Raw genomic sequence first — 23,870 nt, 5'->3', positions numbered from 1 at the left:
AAGCTATTCAGCTGGAATGCTGCAATTTAAGAAGTCCTATTATTGTTTATCACTTAAAATTATACTCCCACATTGAAAAGGTGTTTTATGTGTAGCAGATATACAGGTAACCAAAAGTAACAACCACACAGCAAATGCAGAATGACTTATTTAAAAATGAAATCTTCTCCTCAATAATTTGCACGTCATTCTCAGTGCAAATCAAGTCCACTTTCTTTTGCAATAACTATTTTTGTCAATTTTTACCTTTTCTGCTATTAACAGAACTTTAGCTTCTTTTCTTGTTCAGTCTGTTAGACTCAAGTGCAGTGAATGCAATTTTGTTTGTACAGCTAGTAATAAGAGAGCAATGAGGTGCTGCCAAGAAAAACTGTGAACAAATTTCAGCATTGGTCTGAGTATGTGTAGCTAGTCCCGTAGACAAGTTTGGATTTGGACTGTGTTTAGATACAAATAGTAACATATTGATTCAATATTCAAAGGTCTCCTGTCACAATTATCAACACTACATACCAGAAATTGCTCCAGAACACAGAAATCCCCTAAGAAGTGTAAAACAGGATAAATTATGGGAGGAGGAGACGGCAAGAGGGGATACCCAGAAATTAAGGCTCCTCAACTGTTTAAATGGTTTAATATAAATACATTTCAGCAATTTCTGTGCATATAAGTACTCTATATTTAGTCAGAGATGAAATTTCCATGATTGTATTTACAGCATTAACCAGTTTTTCAAACCATTTTGTACATGAGTCTCCACTTTCAAGGGAAGTCAGCACAGGACTGGGATGCTGACCCTAGTCCAAAAAAGAGCCCAGGTTACAATCTCATTTTGGGTGAAACCACATGCTTATGCAAGGCTCTATGAGCTCTTTCAAAGCTGGCAGAATCCACCCTGCAGAAGCCATCTAAACCATGGATCCCAGCCTGCAGCAGGGAAGGGGAAGTGCCAGAAAGTGGGAGAAGCAAGGGAGAGTGAGAAAATGTACAGCCAGAAGTAGCACTGGCAAGGTCAGCAACAAGTAATGTTATGAACAGTTTTCAAAAGAGAGCCTGAGATTAGGAGTAGACATTTTTGATATGTGGGGGAAAACACTTGGCTGCACCATTGGTCTGGGCCCCATGCTGTTTTAATCCATGTAACAAACTGTTTGTAAAGTAGAGCAAAGTCAACTCAGCTTCTAAAATGGGGCATTTTTCAGAACCAGTACTCAGCAAAATACTTATAAATCAGGAAAAACTTAGGGCAATATTTTTTTACAAAATTACTTTTACATAGTCAATCTATGTTGTAAGTAAGAAAAAAACCAGATGAGAATGGGGAATTTATCAATGCCAGTAAAAATGAACTTAACCCATCAGCAATACACAGGAAATCCTGCAGAATTTCCTAAATTTTTGTTTTAAAGGGGAAGGTGAATGTTTTAAATTAATTTATTATTTTTAATTATCTAACTATCAACACCACTACTAAAGAAAATATGTATATATAAAAGAACTCATACTGCCTGACTATCTTCTGACCCAGCTCCTTTCCACTCACAGCCATTCAGCAGAACCGTAGCAGGAGTCACTGAGTATCAGGAGATGTAATCCTACCTATTATATTTCTAATAGTTCCCCAGTCAGTTGTTCAGAAAGGATAATACACATTATTAGATGAAAAATAAGGTCACCACTAGATTTTGAAGAACATTGGTCATCCGCAGGCATATTTGAAAATGACCATTCTTTGTCAGCTGAGAACATATTCTTACTTCTTTTGCATGACTTCTGTAGCATGGTAGCTCACATTATACCAGAATGATAATTCAGATTTGGAATACTAGACAACCTGATATATTAGTGGGGGTTAGACAAGTATAATACTTGCATTGTTCACACATTCTCCTCTGACTCACTGCAAGATTATAAATACCCACCGTAAGGGGAGCTCCACCCTGGCGAGGTCTAATCTAATATTTTCTGCTGTTGCAGACCCTTCTACCTTTAAGACGAAACCAAGCCATCAAGACTTGACTTCACACACTAAGACTTTTTGTTTGTTTTTTGTTTCTTTGGGTTTTTTTTTTTTTGGGGGGGGGGTGTTGGGGTTTGGGGTTTTTTTTGTTTTGTTTTGTTTTTACATTTAGATGATTCACAAAACTAGCTTTACACGGTTTCCTGTAATCTCAAGGCAGAAGGTGTTCTGTAAATGTACTTTGTTTCAAATGTAAGAAACATTAACCACCCACTTCCTGTACTGTTCCCTAAAAGGTTTACAAGTACTGCAGGACTAATCCCATTCTGCCAAAAGGCTGCACTTCTTGCCAAAGAGGGACTCAGTTAACGCTAAATGACTGTACTCTTCACATTAAATAACACTTGGAAGCTGAAACACAGCAAGGCTTTATAGACCCCTTTTGAAAATATCTGACAAATTTATGACAGGAGGCCCCGCAGAAAATTCCCAGGGCCAAGCTCTGCTCAGCTTCCACGGCTGTGTGTGTGTAAGGAAAGGGCAGGGCTGGTGCCAAGAGCTTCCCGAGCCCAAGTAACATATAAGCAGGTCAGTGGAACAAATCCCTTCCTCTTAGTACGCCACGAAACAAAATAGCTTGTGATGTTCGTTTGGAGCTTTGCCTTTAGTGCAGGGCAATGTGCCTGGAAAGGTAACTGTTTCAGTCAAATCAATGAGAACTAAATGTCAAACTTGTCAATACTGAAATTGATACCAATGCAATCCCACCCAAAACACTGACCAGAGGAACGGCCGGGCACTTCAACTGACACATTTGTGCCTGAACTAAAAACCTGGTTGTTAACTGATGTTCGCAAATCTCTGTAGGAATCTGAGCCGGGTTAGTTTTCAGCAAGCCCAGGGTTTGCGTCCCGGTTTGCTCGTACATCCCCAAGAATCGAACAGAAAGTGCCACCTATGTTCCTGTCGATCCCCCTGCCGCCTGAATAGGCTTTTAAACAGGATACCAAGGACGTATTGAAATCCTTCTAGGGACGACTAAGCTGGGACACAACGCCCGCAAGCTAACCAGAACATCCACGTCTAGGAGCGCCGCACAACCGGGGGCACCGCTCCAACCCCCGACCCCGCGCCGACAGCCCCGGGCAGGACACACGGAGCCCCGGGCAGGAGACACGGAACCCCGGTCAGGACACACGGAGCCCCGGGCAGGACACACGGAGCCCCGGGCAGGAGACACGGAGCCCCGGGCAGGAGACACGGAGCCCCAGGCAGGACACACGGAGCCCCGGGCAGGACACACGGAGCCCCGGGCAGGACACACGGAGCCCCGGCAGGACACACGGAGCGCGGGGCCAGCGGTGAGCGCAGCCCCGGGGCAGCGCAGGGACGCCCGGGCCCCTCGGGCAGAGCCACCGCCGCTGGTCCGGCCCCCTCCCCCGACCGCAGACAAAGAGCCGAGGCTCCGCCGCCACCCACCCCAGCGCCTCTCAGCCCAGGTATCCATCCCCTCCTCCGCCTGCCCTCCCTCCCTTCCTGCCTCCCTCCGCCCCCCTCCCTGCCCCGGGCCGCCGCGCAGCCCCAGCGGGCCGGGCACTCACAGGATGGTGGTCTGGGGGGACACGGCGGGCACGCTCTCCAGCATCAGATGCATGCAGCGCACGGTGGTGCGGAAGCAGAGGCAGCGGCTGGGGCACCAGACGCTCCCGCGCTGCGGCGGCGGCTGCGCGGCCGCGGGGGAGAAGAGCCCCCCGCCGCGGAGCAGCAGCAGCAGCAGGCAGAGCCCGGGGGCGGCCGCCGCTTCGCGCCGGGCCATGCCGGGCCGCAGGGCGAGGAACAGGAGGAAGAGGAGGAGGAGGAGAGGGGCTTCAGCGGATCCGCGTCGCGCCCGCTCCGTGCCGGCGCGGCTGCCGCTCGGGTCGGCGGCGGGGCGATCCCGGCCCGCGCGGGCTGGAGGAGGGGACGGCGCCGGGCCCGCCCCGCGCCGCGCCGGGGGATGGGCGTGCGGCCCGCGGAGCTCCGCGCCGCCCCGCGCCGCCCCGCGCTTCTTGCCGGGCCGGAACGGAGCCCGAAGGCACCCCGGAGCGGGACGGCAGCCTGTACCTCGGGAGAGGAGAGAGAGGGCAAAATGAGGGGTTGCACAAGGGAAAGAAGGGGTAAGGAGAGGAAAGAGAACAGAAAGCATAGGGAAAAAATGAGGACAAACAGATCAGGGAAAGAGAAACCCTTGTGGGAAGACGCAGCAAGTCAATTTCCATTTCTGCCCTGCATTGAAAACCCACATACACAGCCCGTGGACTGCCGACTGCGAGTGCTGCAACTTTGCCTGCTGAGCCAAGACTGTTGGATTTGCCCTAAATGACTTTCTGGTGGTGGTTTTGGGTAGGTGGGTGCACAGGCAAGACAATATAAGAGGACCCACTAGAATGTCACCTCGAAAAATAATGGTTGTACCCACAGTTCACACAATCTTAACACTTTCTCAAAACAAATCTTGCCTGAAAACAAAAAACTAGATTGCCTTTGAGATTTCTAACATTTCCTTAAATTCTTATTCTTATGTGATATGGGCCAGTCCTAAACCTTATCTCCAACCCTTTGCCTATCACAGTTGAGCGCTGTCACATCGTTTCTATAATGACAATTACAGTGATCACAACTAGCCTATTATGTCTAACAACACATTCTCTTATAAATGATGGATGTCAGCATCCCCAGTTCCACCCCAGAAATAAACCATGGCACTTCTGAAGCATTGTCTGAATCTCTTTTTCTTCATCAAACAATGTAGAGGTCATTCTTGCCTAAAACTTAACTACAGTAAATCATGGAACAGATTGCTCAGAGAGGTTGTGGAATCTCCCTCACTGGAGATGACTGTCTGGATGCAATACTGTTTTGAGTGCTCTAGAATGACCCTGCCTGAGCTGGGAGATTGGACCAGATTACTCATTGTGGTGCCTTCCAGCACCATCCATTCTGTGATTTTGTTATTCTGAATCTCACTGTGGCAACCTGTGTTTAGTCCATGAGCCTGGGAATGACTTTTGGACACTTTTTTTTTCTTTCTTTTTTAACATCAAATCAAATACCTCATCAAGAAAATCAGAGTCTGGAAGTCTGCTGTGATGTGGGAAATCACTAATGGGCTCAGAATTAAAATACACTGATTATCTTTGACTATGTTTTTCATGAGTCACTATGTCTCCTTCTCTAAAGCAACACAACTGCTTATATCTTTAAAAATTAGTTAGCTAATGGAAGTACAGAAGTAGGGCTTGTGTTCAGAGGTTGTGTTCTGAATCCTTTATAACATCCTTCACCACCCCAGTCTGTGTCTGGAGATAACAGAGGCTTACTGAACATGCCATCAGTATGATTACTGAGTTTCTAGGGTGGTCAGAGACTCCTAAAAGACTCTCACCAGTTAGGTAGACTTCTAAATTGGATGCATTCCTAAACACTATTGCAGTGCTGGGCTTAGTCTTCTATTTCAGCATACTGAGTTGCTCAGAGACTCATATATGCCCACATCAGCTGTTTTACAGCAGATACCAGTCTGAAGTAGAAGAGAATTTATAGAATAAGTAGGTTAAAAAGTGCATCACCTCAATGTCAATATACCAAACAGCTGCTATGTGTATCACCTCCTCCACATTTGTAATCAGTGTTGGGATATAAGCACGTCTTAATCTGAAAATTAAATTTGGTTCCTGGCCCAGGAAACCCTCAGGCACTTTTGACCTACAAAGTGCAAATGTTGGCACAAGTAAGTTTTTGTTGCAGAAATGCCACTCACGTTAGAGCATCTTGGCAACTGTAAATCTGTCATCCTGCAGCTCCTGTGCTGAAAGCAGCAGAACATCTGAGGTTAGATAATAAAACACAGTAATACAGAGATAGCACCAAGTTGGGATATTTGTAGCATTTAGGAAAACATGATGACAGTTTACTTTGTTTAATTTTGGTGCTTTATGATGATTTATTTTTCAGAAAAGAGTACACAGTTAAAATTATGTTTTCTTTAGGAAATGAAAATTGTTCTGAAAATTTTTACCATTTGGGATCTTGATAGATTATTGTGCTATGCCTCAGAAGTATCTGTGCTATTACACATATAATTCTGACAGTGAAAATAAACTCACTATGCATAGACTCTCTCACTGTCCTTGGGCATTTTAGATGTAACATGCGCTATAGCATTCTTGCCATTTACTTTGTTACATGCAACTTCCAGGCTCTTGGTTAATATGTTATTGATGCCTCATAAGTCGTTTAAGTTAGACTTTTTTTCATGCCCTATGGAATCCAGAACAATGAGGTGTTGTGTTTATGGTTGGACTCAGTGATCTTAAAGGTATTTTCCTAAACAGTTCTATAATTGTATGATTTTAATATTCATTGCATGTATTCTAAATTGGTGGCAGGGAAGGTTTCTGATAAATAAAACTTCCAAATGGTTTTGATATATGTTTCTATTCTTAGCCGGTTTTTATAGAAGAATTTTTATAAAATGTGCAGGGTCATTTTTGTTGACCCTGCATATAAATATCCATGGGAAATTTGCCTTCTGTTTTCAATTTCTCTAGTTGAAGAGTTGACCTAACAAAAAGAAGAAAAAAAAAATTATGCTGGAAGTGAGATTTGTTTCTTTGTGAATGCTTGCAGAAGTGATTACCTTATAGTTAGATACAGTGTAAATCTCCATTTGCTTTTAAAAGTTTCCTATCCATCTCACAATTTTTGTCAAATACTGCCACTTGCTGGTTTTCTTCCATACCAGTAATTTAACTTTATAGATTTTGCTTTGCTGAGGTACTTAAAAAAACTTTCTGAAACATCAAATAGTTAATACTTTTATCTTTTGTTTTTCTAAAAAATCATGTATAAGAAATATATACTCAAATCCCTTTCAGTTTAGTTTATATCTCCGTGTTAACATTCTATCTTTGGATATAAAATTAGGCCTTCTAGACCTTTCAACATATCTTCAGACACCTGACAGTGAAAATGCTTTGCAATGTCTTTAGCAGACACTGAATCATGATCTAGTTTATTAATTAGAAATACCTGGTCAATAATAACAGTAAAATTTAAGAGGACCAGATTGACAAAATCTCTAATGTAGCACCATAGAAACTTATATTTAAGTGTTTTCATGATAATATGCCAGCAAAGGGATCTAAAAATTAAACACGTGATGTTTAATTTTTTAAAGGTGGAAACAAAACTCAAACTGGCTTTGAAAACATGTAAACTTACCTTTTATTTCTATTATATATGCAAAGAGAATGTCATGGAGTAGCTGGAGTAGCATGTCAGCAACTGTGCTAAATACAATTATTAAATTCACAAATGCTTGTTCATAAATATTTCTCAACTATCCAGGAAAGCTTAGGCTATACTTAAGATACATTATTCTTGAAATACCTCATGCATCTTCACAGCCAGACCTGTCAGAGGCAATGTAACTTCTCTGATCATGGCATCTGAAGGTTTATGATATCTGCTAGCACAGCAAAGACTGAGAACATTGTCTCCAGATACTCACAAATCCTTCTTTCCCTCAGCTGGGATAGTAATGTTGATATCTTTAAAAGCTGTCATTCTCCTTTCCCAAATATAATATGTATTTCAGAAGGAAATTATTCCTTCACTGGTTCCATTATAACAGATGTTCCCTCCAAGTTTGAACAAGAGTGTGCCTGGTAGTGGAATGTGATGGGCAACTTTATTTGCCTGGTGACTTGCAGACACCTGAACAAGTGTTGTTAGTTTCTTTACAATAATAAATTTCCTGACAAAAAAAGGAAAATCTTTCTTCAAAGTTATCCTTGAATATTCTCTTCAACCAGACTACCTGGTGCTAGTGAATGTGTTCAAGGAAAGATGCTTACTGTGTCTTAAATCAGCCAGCATAATTTAGATTTGCCACATATTTCTGTTCTTTCAGCAAGTACATTTTAATGTGTCTTCCCTTTCAAAGGAACAGTTCATTACATGCAGGAAATGGACCTTACTTACCCCTTATCTGATATTTAGGAATATAAACCATAAACTTAGTTTTTTACCAACTGTGATAGATAAGGATCTATTAGACCTAATTCCTTTGGTTTGATTCCACACAACTCTCACAGTAGCAGTAAAACACTTATCAACCTGCACTGGCTAGTGAAGCCAGGCTTGAAAAGCGGATAGCACAGAGGCATAACCTGTTTTTGTTCTTCTGGCTTTTAAAATTATATGGTAAGACAAATACTAAATTAAGAAAAAAAAAAAAAAAAAAAAAAAAAAAAAAAAGAAAAAAGATCATATTAAGCCCTGCTTTGGCAATCCACTTAAAATCCAGAGAGACATGGCCAGCCAACATAAAATGGAAGAGTTTGCCTGTGATGATAAAGAAAAATAAGAAATCTCCCCTGAAGAGACTTTCCCAAAGGAAACTGTACTTGAACCAATGAGCTCCTGGTTTCCCACAGAGTAATTTTCCTTAATATCAGCTTAGTGGGAAATTGGGTGTTATTAGTTTAATCCCTTGACTCCACTGAGGAAATACCTCACCCAGAAGAGGCTCCATGATTTGTTCTGCAGCTGTGCCTGGAGGCCTCAGAGAATCAGAGCCACCAGCCACATGTTTTACAATCGTAAATAAAACCAAATGCCCTCTCTGCAGACCGTGGGACTATGCCCACTGATGTGAGGGGCCAGAGCCCCTGTGAGGGAAAGCAGACCTGCTTTTAAACAAACTGCCACTTCCAGCCTGGCTTCAGCCCATCCCCACAGCCCTGCCCACACATCCCAGGCTGTGCCAAACACTGGTTCCCCCTATGCCCCGACCCCAACCCCAGTCCACAGGTCAAAATCCTGACCCAGTCCTCAGGGAGGTGCTTGATGCCCTGGGCTAGCTGCTCTGTTCCTGGCTGGCAGGAGGGACCAAATCCTAGGAAAGGTCCTGGAGGCAGTGTGAACAAATGCTGTTCAACTCTCCAGAGCAGTGTAGATGTTTTCTGTTCTCAACTTTAAATGAATGAACATCATCAGGAGAAACAGAGGCAGCAGATCGAGGGAAGACACCTTCCACCACAACTGGTGCATGTGAGGTTCTACCTGGAAGAACAACATCCTGTTCTGCCTCAACAGAAAGCTACAAAGAGGAACACCAAGATGCCCAATGGGTTTGAGTGCATGACCTGTGAGCATAGACTGAAGGATCTGTGCTTATTTCATCTGGTGAAGTTTGGTTAAGGTTGTGATCCAACAGCAACCTGTGACACTTAAAATACAAACATGGATAAAACACAGATGCATTTTTTTGCACTGATATAATAGCAGTGATATAGGTGCAATGGTTGTAAATTGTGGTTTGAGAAATTCAGGTTAGGTACTGTGTAAAAATATTTTTTATTAGGATGGCAGCGTGGCACTGGCACAGAAAACATGGAAATGCTGGGAATCATCTTTCTCAGAGATTCTCAAGGTTTGATTAGACAAAGCCATGACTGCTATGAGAGATTGCTGACAATAGCCCTTACCTCAGCAGGAGACTGGCCAAGAGATCTTCAGACACCTCTCCAGGCATCATCTGTTTTTTTTTCAACACCTGACTTGCCCTTTGGCAATGACACCTCACTGTTAACAATAGCTGAGCCTGGTGAGCTTGGGCAAGATGCTTCTCAAGCTTAAAGGGTGAGTCATGAGCAACTTCACCAACATGACACAATCTGGGACAGGAATGGTCTACTCTATTCATCATGACCTTAGCTTACAGGAATCTTTCTGGAGCAAAATCAATTTACCATAGTTTGACTGGAGTAATAGTTTAACAAAGGTCTCTGGAAAATCAGAAGTAATGCAATACTTAACAGGAGATTCAGAAGAATATGTATTTTTCCATATAGATGTTTGTGTTTAAAAATAATATACCAGAAAGATGTAGTTCCTCAATTTTTTGGGTGAAATACCAAGGTACACTAAGAGGCAAGAAGATGTGTTCAGCTAGGTTGTCTGAGGCTGAGGCTATCACCAGACCTCCCTTAATTCATCCACGCTTTCCAGGCTGATCAAAGCCAATATGAGTTCAACTAGGGTGGTCCTGCTCAGTCCTGTTCTCTCCCTAGAGGGCACTTTCAGTGTCCTCTAATTGCTCCCCGGATTCACTAATTGCTGTTTGATCTTCCTCCTTTAGTCACCTTTGATGTTCTGTTGTTTGTTACAGAGTCTCTGGTTAGAATTAAGTAATTTTAGAGAGAAAGACAGCCCTGTGAAGGGAATGCAGACAAATAACTACTAAAAAGAGAACAAAACAAAACGATGTTCTTTGCTCCAGGAAGCCAACCCCAAGTTACAACGGCAGTGAAATCGGGGGTCTTGATTTGTAACTCATGTATCATGTCCAAAATATCATATTTGCAGCCATGCTCTTTTCCTGTTGGCTCTTGAATTTATAATAACCTGCCAAGAGAGCACAACAGCCATTCCAGATGCAAGACTGAGATAAGAGTAAGGAAAACAGAGTGTGCTAAAGAAACAAATGGAGAAAAAATCCACTGCTAAAACCTGTAGGGATATGGGCACCTTTTGCAAGCAAATCAATGTAATGTACAATTCTCTTCAGTTGCAGAATAATCTTATTCTCCACGATCCTTGCTGTACATGCTCCACTGGCCTCCATTCATCTCTTTGTCCCATCTCATCCACAAAATGGACATTTGGCTGGTTTGGTTCCTTTCTCTCTTTTTGCATAGCTTGGGGAAAGCATAATATATTCCCATTCAGTTCTGACTGAAAGTGGCAATATCTTTGAAAAATGAGTTAAGGCTCTATTATTTATCCTTATCACTTGAAAGTTAGGTGGAAGAATTTTAGAAAATTAGCAGATTTTTTTTTTCTGCTGATTTTTCTGGTTTTCTTTGTTTTTTCTTTCACTGCCAATTCTCATTCTATTCTCACTCTCATTTTTCTAGCAGAACAGCCAAAACAGCTCTTAGGTAGTAATGAGTATGAAAGAGACATGGTTGTTGTTTGACTTTTAAATTTTTTTGTTTGTTTGTTTTATTTAATCAAAAAAGTAAAATATTTGAAAATCCCAGTGCAATTAAGAAATCCTATTCTATGGAGAAACAGACCTGGCAGCTGGCAGGCATTATAGTGCAAAATCCTAGCCTTTAAACGGAAAAAAAATTACCTCTGTATGATTTGTATGACCAATATGAACAACATACTTCAAATATTTATTTGTAACTTTTTTTCAGAGGTATCAGAATTAAAAGGACACCGTCATTATCTTTCCATTTCAAACCTTCTTCTTTCATCCTTCTTCATGCTTTCCCTGCCCCTTCTCTTCAGTGCACAAGTTTTTAGGTCTTAGATTAAAAACCAAAACATTAGAAAGTGTTTGAGTGATTCCTAATTCCACTTCTATTTTTGAGTCATGGTTTTCATTTTATTTGATTCTTATAAATTTGTGTTATTGGAAAATACCAAGGAAGGTGAACCCTGTTGCATAGAAGCACAGGGGTTGTTCCTTTGTGCAGATTCAGGGATGCAGAGCAGTTAGTGTTTGAGAGACTTGGAGCAGGCAGCTGGAGTTACCTCTCAGAGAGGGTTTGAGGAGACTCCTAGGACCAGGGCTTAAGCCCAATGACTCAGAAAGTTGTTGGTTAGCTTGGATGTAAAGATATGCTTGCAAGGAGCTCGTAAGCACAGCTGAAAAATATTTTTATTTCTCTTCTAGTTGTTTAAAAAGCTAAACTCCTTCTTTTGTTAAAACCCTGTCTTCTTTTGTGTTTAAAATAGTTTTGTTCTTCTTTTGGAAAAGAATTCTGAGGTAGATTATTTTCAAAGCCAGCTCAGGACCTTGCCACATTCACATTTTTCAGTCCTGCTCATTAAAATCATACTTTCTGTTGACTGCAGTGAGATTTGGAGGAAGAACACTTGTAACATTTAAAACAGAAAATTTAACAGATGAGTATTATTATGTATTTGCTGCTATATGTTAGTATATAGTATTATAGGTGGCATATATACTTTACCTTCTTATTTTTCCTTTTTTGTTTTACCTTTTATCTATGTTTCATCTAAATTTACCATTTTTATTTTACCTTCTGTCTACAGGTTTGTTTGTCATGAGTGTTTAACTGTGTACCAGATTCTTTAGGAAGTAGTGGGAGAACACAAATTGCAGTTTGAAAAATCAAAGTTTATCCAGGATTCTCAAAGGGAAGCATGTGAGAACAGTGACTTCCCAAGGTGCTGATCACCTCTGTTCAGACAGCTGCTGATCATGTGTGGACAAGATGCACCATGGAATGGGTTCCATGATCCCTATCTGCAGGTGAGATCACCCCGTGCAGTGCTAGCAGCCTCACCTGAGTCAGCACATCCAATGAGAGGTGCAACCTTTGCCATGAATATTGCTTATTGCTTTTTATTATTCTTATTTACCCACCTACCCTGAAAGATTCCCTTGTCATGCCAGTCAATTCAAAATGGCTTATAATTACACAGTCATGGAAGTTATGACTACAAAAACTTAGCAGTTCTGCTGATACTGCCATATCGGTTTTTAGACATACCACGTTTTGCTCCTGGTTTTAAGTAATTTGTGTCAGCAGTCCTACAGTAAATGCAATTTCTTAAAAAGAAATTCCTTTCTCTCCTCTGGAATGAATTATTCTTCCAGACCTTCCTTCTGGGATAGAAATTCAGCTTAAGTAATTTTCAGAAATTGTCCTCACATGTATTCTGATAATCATAGGTAATGTGCAAATGACAAAGAGTGAAATAAGTGGAAGGGAATTTCAGAAGATAATTTTTTTGTAAAGGACCATATAACCAAGCAGGTGAGAATCAGAGAAATTGGCACCTGATAGAAAGAAGTTTCTCCTGAATAGGCTTGAATTGGTTAAATTTGCTGCTATTACTGTTGCCATGCTGTTCTCCTTGAAGGAGCAGCAAAATTAGATTTTACTGTGAACTTTTCTTTTTGTAGTTTACTGAAAGTGTAAGTGAAATAAAGATAAAATTCTTTCTTGGTCCAAGAGGTATAGTGTAGAAAGGCTCTCCATCTTTTCTTAGGAAACATAAAGTTTTGGGGTATCAGCATCATTAATCAGAGATTAACTCTACATATGTATCTGGGAACAAGAGGTAAATAGGTATGGTGTCATGTGGAGTCAGAAGAGCTGAAATATCCATTTTATCAATAAAGGTAAGATATTACTCATATCTGAACAAGACCTTAATTCTGTCTAGGCCTGAACATGTTGGTGGGGGTGTTAACAATGATCTGCTTAAATATGAATGTGGCTCAGACATCTTGGGCATCCATCTAGGCAAAGTCTCAGGGCTCCAAGGCATGATTGCAGATTTTGTGAAGTGGCACATTTCACAGTTTAGGAGTATATGCACATGTGTACACACTAGCCTTTCATGTTAATGTTGCAAGAAAAAAATAAAATCTTCAGTTTCATGAATGTAGAGAATAATCTTAGGAAAAATGTTTCAAGAAAATGACCTCTGTCTGAAAATCTGTTTTCATTTTGTTAGCATCTCTTTAATGTGTACATCCAGTAATGACTTGCACACTTCTGTTCTCTCATTATAAAAGCCATGGTCAGTGAAGAACTGAATGAAAGCAATTCCATATGTTATAAGGGTTAGTTCATTCTTTATAAGCCACATTATTTCCTAGATGCATACTGCTCAAGGAATTTAACATATTTACTTATATTAATTGAAGTAACAAACCAATTTAAAACTAACCACAGCCATCTCATAATCACCATAGAAAATGGAAAAACCATACTGATGCTTGAATTGTTCCAATTATAAGTAATGACTGGATATAAATTTTTGCCTCACTTTCATAACAAATAACCAGAGAAAAGGATCTAAACTAGAAGTGTTCTCTAAAGCAGAGTTTGAAGAAATTAGTGCTGCTGTCACCCTCGTGAAGTCTCTGTAGCAGCTGCTGCTCCCCCAGAGCTGCTGCAGGTATTGCTGCCTCTGGGAACACTCGGTGCCAGCAGCCCCAGAGCTACTGGCAAGGGAATAAATAGCAGGACAAGCATCACCAGAGGAGCCAGAAGCAAGGGAAATCCTCAAGTGAGGCTACAAGACCCGACAAAGAAGATAACCTGGCCTGAGGCTCTGTCCTTCAAGGGGATACTTTATTTTAGGTGTCATATGGAAAGTGGGTGCTTGAGCAAAGTAACAGGTACCCACAAATCCAGGTCATCCAACATACAGAGGGTTTCAGGGCTGAATAAAGAAGTTTCATCAGTCACCCCCACAATACAGCTGGCTGCTTCTCAGATGTATACTCACTGTCAGTGTGTGCACCCCTAATGTTTAGAATGCACTAGGAGACAATATCAGGTCTTTTCAGTGAAGCAAGTTTGACTTTTCAGTCTTAAGAGTTTCTTATTTTCAGATATCAAAAGCAAGACACATCTGAAGCTAATTTAAGGTTATTTCATTTAAAGCTTATTTCATTGGCAGCCTGAAACATGCAGCAAAACTAGCAAAACCTTTGGACAGGGCAGAGCCCAGGGTGTAATGCAAAAACAAGGAGTAAGTATAGGTGTCAAAAGGTGAATATCAGAAAAATGTAGTTACTTCTGAAAAACATCCACTTGGCATACCTGTGGCATCCTCTAGCTCCACTGTAGCCTGCATTCTTTTCCTTCTTGAAAGGGCTGTGCATTATCCCATCACAAGTGTTTCTATCTTTTTTTTTTTTTTTTTGGCTACTTGCTCCATTTTATACATCTGCATTTTTGATGGTCTGACAGTCCTGTTTCTTTTGATTCTTGCTGAACATTGTTCTGCAGCTTCTTTTTTTTTCTGTTTTGATCCCTTCCCAGACAGTTGGGCTGATCATGCTTTTTAGCTGATCAGGCTGATTTGCAAGAGGAGTGATTATCAATGTACAGTCAGTGAATCTGGAGAATCTCCAAATTATTCCCTATCATTCATGAGAGGTAGTTAAGAAAATCAAGTCTGCTGTCAGCTGGGTTAAATGTTCTGCTTAGAGATCAATTTCAATCAATTGAAAAAAGAGTCTGTAATGAAAATTCTTGCTCTAGATTTAGATCTAGAAAAGTGTAGAATGAATAATTGATTGCACATGCTCCATTCCACATCTTCCCCATGCTTTATGAGGAAGTAAAACTCTGTATAGAGTAGTGACAAGCCAGAGCTCAAAGCTCTTTGTACATACAGTTTCTGACATTGTTTTTGTCTTTTTGGTACTGCTGAGGCGCATAATCCCATTACTGATTTTAAATAACAAAACCAGAAATGACCAAAGATGAGAAGACTGATCAGCACAGAATTGGTATATTGTACATAAAGAACTTGATAATATGATGGACTAAATAGAAAGACAAGATTAGAGATTGCTTAGAGATAATAGACTTTTTATAATATATTGATATAAAATGTAGCAGTTGGTCACAGGTCTAAGAACTGTCAGTGAATGATCAAGAAAAGCAAAATGTAATACAAGGATGTAGTACATGTAATACATGCAAAGTATTTATGGGCAATAGGAACAGAGAGATCTAGTGTTATTTATGAAGACATTGTTTGGGATATGGCACAGGAGGCTCAAGAAGGATTAAGTCAAAAAAGTTCAAGAAGGATTAAGTCCACAAGCACAGTGAATAGCCTGTTGATCAGAACAATGGAAAAATGGTCCTACAAGACCAGAGGCTCATATCCTTTGGCAAAAGGATTTGTCAGAAGAGATGCTGATGCTGGCAGGGGACAGCAGCAGGGAGTGGCATTAACTACTTCACTGCTCATCTGACTATTGATATAGAGAACATGATGCCTTTACGTACTCTGTGTCATACCCACTGGTGTACTGACAATCCAAACACAGATATCATCCAAAATGTTCACTTTTTCATCTGTTCACCTCTTGCAGTTTCTCATTCTTTTTTTAAGCTTTGCTAGTTTGTTGTGGTTTTGGAATTTTTTTCCCTATAAAATGTCTCACAGTTGGAGGTATCAAATTCTAATATGAAAAAAAATTCTATAGTTATATCTGATCATAGTGTGATAAGGTTGAGAAAATGGATTGTATATGAATGATTAAGAATAAAATTTTACATGTGATGCTGAAGATTGGATTTTTTGAAATGTTCCCCATCTTTCCTACAAAAACATTTATTCACATTGTGTATACACACAGATTATCTTCCTCTTTCTTGCAGTGATTTCTGTAGTTGACTGCACAGCTTTTCCTGCCTTTCTAATGTGCACTCTGCTGTGCAAAGTGTCCTGGACCCTTCCTAAGTTTCCCATTCCCCCAGCAGCTGACCAGCCTTTGTTAGGGGCATAGAGACAGTCTAGAGTTTGTATTGGTGCTCCTGTCTTGGTCATTTAGGATGATCTCTAAGGAATGCAATTAAGAGGAATGGCAAGCAGGGATAATGTACAGCATTAATTATTGATACCACTACATAATGCTGGACTTAATATATAATCAATACGGGAACCCAAGCATATGGTAAAGTTGTAATTATGCTTATAAATAAATTAATTACTAATTCTCTGTGTAGTTACACTTGTTTGTTTCCAAGTAAGATGTTTTTAATTAGGCTGTATTATAACACTGCTAGTGGAATCTAAAGCAGTTATTTAGAACTGCAAGGGTAACATGGGGTAGGTACATTGTGGTGCAGAATATGGCATGTGACAGATGTACTGATGGTCTCAGTTTCTGTCACAGGCAGTGATGGCCACAAGTGTTGGCTGACTGTTGGCATTCAACTCTTCAGCTGACTGGTTCTAAAAGCAGCTTGAGCCTTAGTGCAGATCAGAAGAAAGGGAAAAGCTTTCCAACTGAGGTTCATTTTCCATTGGCTTATTCCTCATTTCTGAGTCTAGGAACCTGAATATCAGTGTACTTAAAGCTACTGTGCACAATACTTCAGTCATACTATTTGGACCAAGGAAAAACCGTTCAATTTTTCTAGGAAGTCCTGAAATGTTAGAATAAATATATTGTGCTTATGCATTTATGAAGAGTGGGAAGAGCATCATTTGAAGAGGCATCCTGTGGTCAAATTTTGAGGAATCAATGGCCAAGTTTTCTTGTTAAAAAAGGTCTCTGAGGATTCCTTTGTAGTAATGTCATGTATGAAATAAAGTGAAGATACTGAAAGCGATCATAGAACCACTGTGCTACAAATGTGGCAACACATTTTTTTATTTATTTAGAGTAAGATGTGTTAACATCCAGCATGACAAAATTTGTACAAAGTTCACAATTTAAAAATGAAGTATCACAGCAACTTGTGATTCCACACATTTATAGCAAAATTAAAATGTCAACAAATCCATGCCGTGTAGTACAAAAATAAATCAAACTTCAGTTCCACAGAGAGCACAATAAATAGTTTATACAAAATTCTGTCTTAATAAATGATTACTTAAATTAACTTAGAAATTAATATGAACAATAAGTTATAATAAATAAACTCTGATGACTCACAATAATTTCATATGAAAGGTCAGCATTCTAATATGTGACACTTTTGTGATCCCTATATAATAGTCACAGATAACTTTTGATTTGATATTATGTACCAACATTAGATGAGCAGCAGATTTGTGCTTAAAATCCCTTTCCATTGTACATAGGTGATAACAATAAGAATCCAAAACTGATACTATCTATTACTCTACTGAAAGCATTACTATATTGGCAAAGAAGCTGCAGACACAATGCAGTGGAAAAATGCATATGCCATTATGAACAATGAAAGCCCTAAAAGGAGGCTAGGGCAAAAGTACAATATATATGGCAGAAGGTGAACAACAAGCACCTTGCTTCAGCTCTCAAAAAGGCAATTCTGAGCATGGCAGCTACAACTAATAGCACAACAGAAAAAGGGCACTGTACAGATAAGATACTGCAGAGCCCCAAAGTAATTACATAATCTTTTCCCAGCTAGTTATTAAAGTCCTCGTGGAAAACTGTAAGCTTTTGTACAGTGAATAGTATAAAGTGCCGCTGGGATATACATATATTTATACATATATATATATACCGAGGTTGAGTATTGTATCAGAATATTTGTTGTGAGATCCCTGTAGTCTCCCTTAGCAATATTACTGGATTGGCCATAATGGCTTCCACTATAATTTGTTCAGGTTTAGTGTCACAAGGCTAATGACACAGAAATTGCACACCTCCGTATGGATATATAGGGCAAGGTAAGTGCAAATAGTCAACTGGCACATTGTGGGGACAATGACCCTGTAAGTCCTGTTCTGCTAAAAATATTTTATTTTTTACAAAACCCATCTTTTTCATAACAAAATTTTAAAGTACTTTTGTACTTTCTGCATAACATCAAGACATGGAAGGAAAAGATATGCTATCAAATTTAAATAAATTCAACATCTGTAAAACACAACACATCACCAAATTTACTACTTAAAAAAGAAAAATGTAGTAATAAAAAGTGGTCTTATGCATACATATAGTGCAGTCATTTTGAAGAAAACAATCAAATCTTGAAGGTACAAATAAGTTTTACCTTAAAATGATCCTGTTTAAAGCAAAAAAAGTGCTGAAGTATATTTAATTACATTAAAAATTTGATTGCATTCATTTTTGCAATAGGTGATAGTAGAACAAATACAAAGCATATGTGAATGCTGCAGTAATGATTGTTCTCCAACAAAAAGCAAAACATAAATATTAAAATGCTAAAAATGGGGTCAGATGTTTGGCAAAGCAAAAGGAAAAATCTTTACTGAACTGCATTCCTACAACAGACAGCAATGAATGCAGTTCAGTAACTCTAATAGACACTAGATCATTTGTATTTATCCCAAAATTAAAGATGTGAAAAGGCAATATTAACTTTTAAATATTGTCCTCCATCTTGAATTGAAACCACAGAATTTCTGAAAGATGAACTACATTGCTATAACAGATAGTTCAGAGGGGCACTAGCAGTCCGGTAGAAATAAGTGAATGTTGGCTCCAAAGTTTATTTGAAAACAAAAGCTGAAATCTTCACGTTGTCCACCTCTGATATAGTTCTTTTCATAATGGAAGTTCCCATATTCATACCATGTAATGCTTAGAAGTTAATTAAAAAGTGCTGTTTAAGCTGCTTTGAATCTTCTGTCAAGTTTCCATGGCTTGATGTTGTCTTACAATAAATTACCCATTTTGTAACTTACATCTAATCCATGCCATTTTCTTGGAATTCAAAAAACCTCATTTTATTGCCCCCACCACACACCATCCTTCAAAACCAAAAGTCACATAATATTTTCAAGCATTGTTCAAAAATAAAGCATTTTTGCAACCAATTCTTGCTATGAAACAATATGCACACAAAATGTATTTCTTAAATCCCATAAAATCCTCCAACATGAGGCAAAATGATAGTGTTTAAAAAGTGGCTGCAGACCGCAACATTGTCATTCAAAGCTGGTTTTTTTTTGTCCATTTCAGTTCAAAATACTAAAACATTTAATCACTAAAGCATTAAAAAGAATTTACACTCTATTTATTTTGATCAGCTTACCTCTTCAGAAATATATATACCCCAAAAATGTGCATACATTAGCAGCTATAAACATTACATGGCATATCACACTATGTCAGCTTATATGAAAACGTACAAAATGTGAATGTATTCAAAAAACTATTCTGCAGTTACTATCTTTAAAGCAAGACATAAAATCATTATGAAGTCTTGTAAGCATAACACTGTTCCAAACAGAAATAAATATATAACACTTTCTGGTAAATTACAGCAGCAAAAAACAAGAGGCATCCTTTTTTTAAGCAAGATTTTCATCACTATAGCAGCTGTTCAGACCTGAATTCCTCTCACAGCCTGCTTTATATTTTCCAGTAGGGCTTTATTTTCTGGACTCTGATAACGATCTTGATTTGTATACATGTCCGTCAAAGTGGTCACGTAAGCATCAAAATTTTGTTCATTGATTGGTTCCTACGAGATATTAAATAGTAGTTCATATACAACTTTTATTTTCTTAATCGTATATTCATTTAAGCATAACACATTAGCAAGGCATACTGCCACCATTTTTATAATATTAAAAAAGCCTATTTAGTTCTTACTTAATTTTACAGGATACACTGGAACAGGCCCTCCATGTCTGTTAGCAGTTAAATGTATCTCTATGGTTTCAGTGCTGTTACCACAAATATCCAACTGGTTGATGAAACATAAACATAAAAAAAAAGTATCTATCATATGAGGTGAACTGAAGATCGCCAAATTCCTTAACTTGTGCTCTCAATCACTTACCATATGTGGCAGCTGGATATTAGCTAGACTATGAATTAAAGACTGGCTTAAATTGGCCAATTCATGAAGAAGAGACTCATTTTGCTGTTCAATTACTTTGTTCTCCTCTTCTATCGTCTTCAGGTTGCTCTCCATTGTGGTAATCTAAAATGGACAAATTTGTGTACAATGTAATATAAGGCAAACTGGTACAAAGCATGCACTCTTTGAAGGGAGAGAGAACAGAAATATCAGGCAAAGGAGAAAAGGTCTATTCATTCAAGTTTAAAAAGGTTTTGCTCAAGTCTGCAGTTCTTATAATCACTAAGGCTTTCTTATTCCCACTGTATGTTGTATAAGTTTAACAGCTTGTCTATTCAATACCAGTAATAGTGAGTGAATAAACTTGGATTTGATTCCACTCCTTTAGAGCTTTTCTTGTACAGCTGAAAGGCATTAAGGCCCTTAGTTCTGCAGGTTCACCCATGCAGTTAAACTCCTAGAAGCCAATCTTAGGGGCATTCTGCAGTAAGTCATGCTTTTCTTATATTTTCAGCTACACATGTATCTTGTTAATTAAGCATACACAGCTCCTCGCTGCCAGTGTTTAGCTTTTTGTAAGTATAATATGTGCAAACTCACAGGGCTGCTTTTGAAAGCTGAACAACTGCATGTTATTGCAACGTAGGTACAAATTCAGAGTTTTCCAATGCCTAAAACGACTTATAAAACTGAAGAAACTGAAGAATATTTGCACAGGTGAAAACAACTGAGACTGCGCTCTGCCTGTGTTTGCAGGTGACCAGACACATTAGCTCTGACCTTTCATGGTGCCCTGCTTGAGCTGAAAGCATCACTGAAAGCAAACTTCCCTGAGCTGGTGGAGAGCATTGTGCTAATGGAGTTATAAGGATTTCAGATGAGCACTGGCTTATATCCAACTCATCAAAAGCACATGCAGAGCTCACTCACATCTGTTTGCACTTTCCTCTGTAGTCCTGTCCTTACTTACACATGGGGTGATAACATCTATTACAGAGTGTACAGTGTGGTCTGTGTGTGTGTAGGTTAAAATATGCATTGACAAGAAAAAAAGAAGCCAGTGAAGTGGAAAGATGCCAAAGAACACAAGGTTTTGAATTCTCAAAATTAGGTTTATCCATTTCTACACTAGCCTAGAGAGTGAGCTATGGGAAGAATTGATACAATTAAAATGATGATGGGAAGGTCAGATGTTTGTGCAGTAGCAATGGGCAGAAGGGTACAGGTTCTTAAGTGCATATTAATTTGACCATAGGTGAGTAAATGTAGTGAAACTGGTGGCACAGTCAGCTAGTTAGAGGTATCGTGTTTTATTTTGGACCTAAACTTTCAGTCTGTTTATGGAAATACAGCCCATCAGTTGATAGAACTAACTATGAAAAGTGATGTGTCCACATAAACAGTCTCCAAGTATCTCTTGCTTTGACTACAGGTGCATATTGCAGTTAATCCAAGTTGCCATTATTGTAGGGACTTGGTTTTGTCACAATTAATCGATTCTGAGCTATTTCCACAAAATGTATTAGGAAGGAAAATACTTTCATCATCTTTGAACCTGGATCTATCTCTTTTATTTTGCTTTCAGCTTGTTTCTATTGGAGAGAAATGCTGTATTCAAATACAAAACATCTTTCATAGGTTCTTCTTAGAGTCAAGTCATACCCCAACATCTATCCTAATTTTTTTATGTTACAGACCAGACTCCTTACAGAGGAGTCTGATGCCAATGAAGACTCAGTTCATTATGGCATACTGCAGCCACCTCACTAAATTCAGCAGGAGCTGGCATTCTACAGATTTTCTATCTAGCTGAGCATTGCAGCTTAAATCATCTTTTTGCTTTTTTCATGAGATGCTAAGTATCTGCAAATACAATGGCAGATAACCAGCATATCTCACCACTTCACTTAGTATTCATCTGTTAGTTCATCTGTTTTAGATTTAATTATTGTATTTGTTCGCTTAAAGGCTGAAATTTCCCTCCCCATGTTTTACACTAAAACTAAGAAATGTTTTCTTAGATGTATTCTGAACATAGGATAATCTGTTGCTTGTATGAAAACAGAATTATTTGCATATTTGTTCTTCCCCTCTCCCCTTAATGTGTTTCTGCTCCTCTCATATTTGGATGTTAAATTTGAACAAATTTACTAGAAGATGGTAGGTTAAAAATATTTTCTCCAAAGTCTCAAGTAAAAAGCCACCTGAGTAAAGGAGAGTCTTACATCTGCTCCAACTAAGAAAAAGACTTGACTTTTCACTTTATTAAATAGAAAAATTCTACATGGAGGCATTTCCTTCCTGTCATATGAAAAACTTTCACTGGCACTTACAATCATATGGGTGGCAAATCTTTATCAAACAAAACTGTTGCTACTTCTGGTGCTCACATGACTTCCACTACTCTCCCATTGCATATTCCCCATCTGTCAATTCTTACTGAAATCTGTGTTGCAAAAGGATATTCTAAAGGTTTATCAGCAAACATTTTGTTATGTCCAATATAATTTTACTTTTGCAAATAAAGGGGACTGTTGACTTTGATCCCCTCGTAGTTTGATAATCACTATGATGTAACTCTCTATGTGTTGTAAATGTAAATTGTTTATCTTTAGGAGAGTGTATGTATTCAAAAATCAAGGTGCCTGAATTTTTTTGTGAAGTTTAACTTAGTTGGGATTCTCTGCAAGGGTTTAGTAGCTAGTTGGGTAAGAACAGATAAATATTAGACCAGATTACCCAGAGATTGTGAAAATTTTAGTATGGGAAGTAAAGAACACATTAGACAAGCACCTGTCATGTTTATCTTAGGAAGATTTTAGGAAGTAAAGGTGACTGGTGGACAAAATAATGTTTTCATGGTCACCTTTCATAGCTCTTTTTAAAATCCCATTAATCATTTTAATCTATCCTTTTTCTAAATCTGCTGCACTGAATCGTGAAAAATATCCTTTTAACTTAATAGTAAAATCAACAGCTGAGCTGTCTTTTACCAAGAACACTCAGTAGTCCCACACAGTGCCTAATCTGATTTCTAAGAATATGCAATAGCACTAGTCTGAAGTATGAAAGCTGGAATTGAGACCACTAAATTATGGCTTCTGTACTCATTTCAGATCAAAGCTTGATATGAAATTCCTAGATAAATCTCTGAAACTCAGTACGTTTATGCCTGTGATAGTGTTATCATGGCTTTATTTTTCAATTCATTTGGCCAAATATAAAATTGAAAGTGCAATAAATTACTGACAACTGGAGCATTTACCTAATGTACATGTAGCAGTCAAACTGCTTCACATTTTTTAAAAACTCAGCTAAATCAGTCTGTTTGTGAATAGCATCTACAGTGTATTAAGCAGAAGAAAACATAAGGCAATTGGAAGCTGCCAGATTCAAAATTTATGACCAAATTTCTCAGGAGCAAATATATGTAACTTTCCTGCCATTGATTATTCTTCTTGCTTTATGTTCATGCAGATTTTGTCCTCACTACCCTACAGTTATATTTGGTCACAACAGGAAACTGTGTAAACCACAAATCAAATCTTATGAAGGCTAAGTAATGACAGCAG

General features: G+C 38.9%; 2 protein-coding genes across 4 annotated transcripts in view; both read right to left on the bottom strand.

The window, feature by feature from the left end:
- Positions 1–3,922, bottom strand: part of PXDN (peroxidasin) — a 79,428-nt gene extending 75,506 nt beyond the window's left edge. The window contains exon 1 of one of the 2 annotated variants that reach the window (XM_079297494.1): positions 3,562–3,922. In XM_079297494.1, the coding sequence (XP_079153620.1) occupies positions 3,562–3,776 (215 nt within the window). In that variant the 5' untranslated portion in view covers positions 3,777–3,922. The remainder of the gene's footprint in view (positions 1–3,561) is intronic. The other variant, XM_079297495.1, reaches the window with a different exon arrangement.
- A 13,239-nt stretch (positions 3,923–17,161) lies between these two features.
- MYT1L (myelin transcription factor 1 like) overlaps positions 17,162–23,870 on the bottom strand; it is a 302,776-nt gene continuing 296,067 nt past the window's right edge. For both annotated transcript variants that reach the window (XM_079297496.1, XM_079297497.1), the window contains exons 21-22: positions 20,278–20,421; positions 17,162–19,956 (exon numbers count right to left, since the gene is read on the bottom strand). In XM_079297496.1, coding sequence (XP_079153622.1) covers positions 19,816–19,956; positions 20,278–20,421 — 285 coding nt within the window. In that variant the 3' untranslated portion in view covers positions 17,162–19,815. The remainder of the gene's footprint in view (positions 19,957–20,277; positions 20,422–23,870) is intronic.

The sequence above is a fragment of the Erithacus rubecula genome (genome assembly GCF_903797595.1).
Source record: "Erithacus rubecula genome assembly, chromosome: 2".
In the NCBI taxonomy this organism is placed as follows: Eukaryota; Metazoa; Chordata; class Aves; order Passeriformes; family Muscicapidae; genus Erithacus; species Erithacus rubecula.
This window is presented reverse-complemented; position numbering and strand designations above follow the sequence as displayed.